Source organism: Python bivittatus, unplaced genomic scaffold (genome assembly GCF_059951505.1).
Source record: "Python bivittatus isolate LINGU-HERP-01145 unplaced genomic scaffold, Pbiv_v1 ctg000080_np1212, whole genome shotgun sequence".
NCBI lineage: Eukaryota > Metazoa > Chordata > Lepidosauria > Squamata > Pythonidae > Python > Python bivittatus.
In genome coordinates this window covers 12,684,991-12,690,990 of record NW_028277035.1, presented here as the reverse complement: position 1 = coordinate 12,690,990, position 6,000 = coordinate 12,684,991, and the positions used below count along the sequence as shown (strand labels likewise).

General features: G+C 43.2%; 1 protein-coding gene across 1 annotated transcript in view; it reads left to right on the top strand.

Moving 5' to 3' along the window:
* Positions 1–1,718: 1,718 nt before the first annotated feature.
* ADGRE5 (adhesion G protein-coupled receptor E5) overlaps positions 1,719–6,000 on the top strand; it is a 54,734-nt gene continuing 50,452 nt past the window's right edge. Inside the window, exon 1 of the mRNA XM_088133554.1 lies at positions 1,719–1,804. Coding sequence (XP_087989680.1) covers positions 1,768–1,804 — 37 coding nt within the window. The 5' untranslated portion in view covers positions 1,719–1,767. The remainder of the gene's footprint in view (positions 1,805–6,000) is intronic.

Genomic DNA, 6,000 nt, shown 5'->3' with positions numbered 1-6,000 from the left:
GACACACCAAAGAAAATACAGGTAAGCAAGAATACCCAGCTTTTTGCCCATACTGACCTATCTGAGCTCAAATGACAATGAAATTTGAAAATTGTGGTTTATTCCATGCCCTTTTTTCTGAAATATAGAAATTGTATACAGTGTTAATAAACTTAAAAATAAATCAGGTCATATTCTACATTTCTAGAATATCTAAAATTCAAGCACGGACATGGGACAGAAACAGCATTGGATGCCCTGGTTGATTATCTGCATCACAGTGTTTCTCAACCTTGGCAACTTTAAGATGGGTGGACTTCAATTCCCAGAATTCTCCAGCCAGCCATGCAGCATCAGGACTGCCCTATCAGGACTTACATGGGGTGAGTGCACCCCTCCTAGTCCTATTGGACTGCTCTCTGGCATTCAGCACCATCAACCATGGCATCCCCCTTGACCATCTGCAAGGGCTGGAGCAGAAGCACCATCTCCTACCTGAGTAGACAGTATCAGTCAATGTGCAAGAAGAACAGGCAAGCTTTTGGCTCCTCCAGATTGTGATGCCATGGGGTCTGCCTTTCTCCCTCATGCTTTTAAAGATCTACCTAGAATTTCTGGGAGAAATCATCTGCTAGTTTAGGGTGAGGTATCATCAATACACTGTTGATACTTAATAACATATTGTCACCCTAGGCTGGGCTAGAGATGCTATGAAGGTCCTGATCCAGCTTCTGGAGGTTATAAGGAGCCAGATGAGACTAAACCAGCTCAAATTAAATACCTGCAAGACAGTGCTGCTGTTTGTAAATGATCAATCTGGCTGGATTCGTTAGGCTCTGGACTTCCCTAAAAAAGCAGGTTGCTGATTTGGGGGTTCTCCTGGCCCCATGGCTACTGCTCAAGTAGTAGGTGGAGGATGTAGCCATGAAGGCCTTGCCCAACTTTGATTGGTGTGCCAGTTGTGGGCCTTTGGGGATCAGAGCACCCTTGCAACAGTGACCTATACCATCACCTCATGGCTAAACTACTGCAAAGTTCTGAACATTGAGCTGCCCTTGAAGACAATTCAGAAGCTGCTATTGGTTCAAAATGCAGCCCCCAAACTTCAGACAAGAGAAAGAAGGCTCCACCTTTGCTGATATCACTTCATTGGTTCCGATAGGCCACAGGGCCCAATTGAAGGTGCTGGCTTTGATCTTAAAAGCCATACATAGCTTGGCACTCATGTTCTTGTAGGATCATCTCTCCCAGTTACGATCCGCCAAACCTGGGTTCATTTCAAGAGGGTCTGTCCAGGTCCTGGGGTGAGGACCTGGACAGACCCTCTTGAGGGGGTTGGAACTCAGAGGCGCACTTTCTCAGTGGCAGCTCACTCACTCTGAAATAACTCCCCCCCCCATGTATGGGGAGCCCCCATCTTGCTTGCAACCCAGCTATGAAACCCAGCTATGTTCTGATCAGCTTCTGGTATGGGAACAGACCTGAGCTGATTTGTAAATTTTACTCTATGAATTATGTTTTATTTTTCTGTATGTACACCATCTGGAGTAGCGGGAAGGAGACTAATAGAGAAGTGCTATTCAAAACATGTCTAGGGAAAAAAGGGAAGGTGTGAGGGGAAGCGATTTGGGCCGAGCCAGCGAAGGCCACCTCTCTCGGCCCCGGGCCCTCCTTGCCTTGGGCGTGTTCTGACTTACAGAAGCCGCCCCGCCCACCCCTTTCGTGGGGCTCTACCGGCCTTGGCGCGCTCAGCATCCCAGTCTTCGCACCGCCGCCCGCCTTAGCAGCATGGTTAAGCGCGCCCCCTGGCAGCTTGCGGCAGCCGGTAAGTGCCTCTGTGGTACCTCGCGCTTCCTAGAAAGCCCCTCTCAACTGGGCTCCACGCCGCTGGGTATTTTTTTTCCTTTTTTTCTTTACCTTCCTGAAGGTCCCTCTGGTTCTCCGCGAGATTTTTGCGGCGGCTGCGTGGAGAGTCTCAATAGTGAGCGGGGGTTCCTCGCGTCCTCGGGATGGGGAAACGTTGGGGCAAATCAGACATTTTTTCAGCTCTGAACACTGTTGAGGTAGCCGGTGGTGAGGTCGTTCCCTGCCGATCTCACTAGATCAAGATTCTGCGAAATTGGTTTAAAACTTCAAAAGGCAGCCAAGAACTTGGGCAGCCCTCCGTCGCGCTTTTTTTTTTTTTTTATCCAGCGATGTAACTTCACTATGGGACAGAGGGCATTGCTTTTTCTGTTCGAGGCCGCTTAACCCTTTCTCTGCCAGTCCTTTGTCTTCCCAAAGCGCTCGCCACGCCCCACAGTTAGGGAGAAACGCGGCGGAGAAGCGTGAATGGAAGTCGCGTTCCTTATCTCTTTAGGAGCCGATACACAATCCAGGGAGAAAAGTAGGGAGGCTGTGGAAATAACTAGGGAGACGCCAGGCAATATTTATTTATCTGTAGCGTTGTCCTCTAGGGACTAAAGCTGGCGTGCATCGTAATTCTCCCCACCTTCCCCTCATAGCAACTTTGTAAAATAGATTAGGCTGAGAGAGGGTAACTGGTCTGAATTGTTCGTGAGGCTTCAGGGCTGAACGGCAGAGGGACCTGAATCTGTCTGGTCTTTAACTGGAACCCCACACTGGCATCATCATTATGAGTATTATTATTCAGAATCACAAAACTGTGTGCAGGTTTAAACTTCTTTTTCAAGCAAGGTGATAAATACCACCACCACCCCCACACACACACACTCCCAAAAGAGGAGAGAAGAAAAACGCATCTACTTAGCTATGTGAACTCTGTGAGTTTTGAGGGGTGCAAATGCTTAATTACTTCCTTAAGAGTATCAAGCACTACTCGCACTTTGAAAAAAGGGAAAGAGACACAAGTTCTGTAGCAGCAACAAAGTCTGGATCATGAGCTCATCCTGCAAAGTGTGCATATATATGCCATATGTCAGGATCAGAAGAATCTGATGCCCCTAAAGACCACAGACCAAACTCAGAAAAGTAACAGAGCAAGAGAACCACTGAAGGAAGTCCAAATTAAGAGAAGTAAAATCACACATTAAACTGAGGATTTACGAGATCAAGAGACATAGAATCATACATAAAAATACAATAAATATGAAGATAATAGCATGATGGGAGGTTATTTAGTGGAGCAGCAAGCGTGAGAATTCCTCTTGGATGATGGGAGGAGTGCTTTTTAAACCATTTTATGAACAATTAGTAAATTAAAACAACAAAACCAAGTTTTCACTTCAGGGTGAAGACTGCTTTCCTTCTCCTGGGCTGAGGGGAGCAGGAACAATAAGGACATTTTTCAGCATGCAGCTTTGCAAGTTTCAGTGAAAGGCTCTTTTATTGGTTATTTACATCCTGCCTTTTCTTACAGGAGCTCAAGACAACATACAAAACACAAATCCAACATGTTGAACCACAGCCAACCATACTTTAGCACGTTGGGTGAACCTGGCTCATGTAGTTCAGTGTATGATGTGAACTCAGAAAAGTTGGGTTAAGAGAGAAAGGCATGATTTATTTAACCTTGGGTATCTCTGTCATGTGAACACAGCCTGTGAAAGGGGACTCTTGAAGTCATACTAAAGACTTTTTTCAGGAAAAAAAAAATTGGAAAGCAAGCAACCTTTCATTCTCTCTCAAATCTATTTGTTTCACGAGGCTACAATCATAAATGCACTTGGTGAACTCAGTGGGATTAACTTTGGAGGGGCTATATATAGGATTATACTATTATTCCTGGCATGAGCTCAAGACTTACTTGTCTGGGTTATCCTTAAAGAATACTTCCCCACCCCCCACTCGCTGATCTGTCTGGAGGTGCTGCTCTGTGTATTTTCTTCTTTCTGGAAGAGCACACGGCCAGGACTTCTCTGGAGCTGGATCACAGACATTTGGCCAGCTGGCTCTTCAATCTGTTGTTGTCTTGCTGCCACAGGGTCAAGCCATGGCTGTATCAGAAAGCTTTTCCTGAAGAGTTGATGGCCCTTTTGTGTTTTAATCTGTCTAGAAATTTACCTTGGTTGAATCAGTGTTAACCTGGCTACCTCTTTTTTAACATATTTTTAGACTGGATATTGTTTTTAACTATGCCTTTAAATCCCACTGGCTCCTATGGGTGAAAGTATAGAAATTGATCAGTTATAAATAAGGTATGTTTTGGTGGAATAGGTGCTATTGTAATTAGTTGCATTTATTTAGCTCCTTTAAAGATGATGGAGAGCCAGTTTGGTGTAGTGGTTAAAGCACCAGGCTAGAAACTGGAGGACCACCTTAGGCACAAAGCCAGCTGGGGGACCTTGGGCCAGTCATGCTCTCTCAGCCGTAGGAAGCCGGCAATGGCGAAACACTTCCGAAATCTTGCCAAGAAAACTGCAGGGACCTATCCAGGCATTCACTGGTAGTCAACACTGACTCAAAAGCACCAAAATAATAGTAATAATGAGGAGGAGGAGGAGGAGGAGGAGGAGACATACATACAATCTTTACTTGCTATACAAAAGTGTTTTGTGTGTGAGTTTGTGTATATATTTAAGTACCAGGCAATAACAAGTAGGGTACCAGGAGATCTGAATTCAGAATGCTGATGGGGACATAGTACAGCACCCATTGGGAACACCTTATGTGACTGAATCTGTTCCTAAGCAGGCCTGGGCAAGAAGACATGTTTGGTTTAAGATGTTCTGAACAGGTGCTCCATGTGTGTCTGTGTACAGTCTGAATCACATTTTGTCCAGATTTCTGCTCAGCCCTAATAACAGTAGCAATAATAAAAGGGTAAAGTTTCCATAGCACTGCATTTTTATCCTGGAAAAGTTTTAGCTGATGACTTTTTGCACGTCACCACTGTTTAAAGCAGGATTTTTCAATAATTTTTGGGCCAAAATCTAGATTCAGCTTTTGAGTTGGATGACAGGTGTAATAAAAAAAGGGGGGGGGGAATTGAGCTAAGTTTGATTTAATTTGATACACTTAATATTGTTACACCTTTGCTGTGTTAAAATTTAAAATTCAGAGAAAACTTTTCAAAGGACTTTGGAGGCCATATACATGGCTTTAAAGTGAAAGGACTTTGAAGGCTACATACAATGTACCACTCTTTTAAAGGCTCAAGACCCTGGCAGGAAAATAAGCAATTATTTTCTAGAATAATTAATTAATTAATAAGAAATTAGCAGCCTGATCCTATAGTTCACACTAATTCTAGTGTCTTCTCAGAGTATGAAAGATCCAAGAGTCCTTTTCTTTTTTCTCATTGGCTCCATCATGGTTTCTGGTTACCACTCTTCTCTGAGAAGACGTGTAGTTTTGGAAGCAGTTGAGGGGGCCATGATACAAGGCAGAAAGAATATATTTTTAACTTTAAGACATGTTTTAATGTTTGCCATGTTGACGACTTCCTGGAATTTCACATTCTTTGACCCTAATTGGTTCTATTTCTTAAGTGACTTTTAGAGAGAAGTAGGGATGACATCAGTGTGTTTTAGCAATACGCTGTTTTTCAGTCACAAAACACATACATGATAAATTCTAAACCTAGGTGCAGTGCTGATAGGGTCTGGAAGTCTAGCCTTGTGGCCTAGTTGAAGCTCTTTTTCTCTAGAGTGAGTGCTTCTTGCTAGAAACATTCACAAAAAGAGGGAGATGCAGATTAATTAAATCAAATTGGTGTTACATTTATTCATTTACTATTATCTTAAAATATCTACAAGTTATTTTTTGAAAAAAGTTAAACAACTTTTTTCATATGCAGCTTTCCCCAATAAGTGAAACTGTGACTATAATTTTCCCCAATATATAGCATATTAGGTGTTTTGTATGTACATGTGAGATCTGAAGAGATTATTTTCTACTGCTGATCCTCATATGCCTTGTTTAGCTTGTAATGATGGGGGAGCTGAGTCAGACAAACGTAGCTTGATTTAGTAAATTGAGAGGTAAATAAATCTTTTGTCCATGCATACAGATTTCTTGCATCTCTGTTTCTAATGCAGAGAAACAAATCAAAAGATCTTC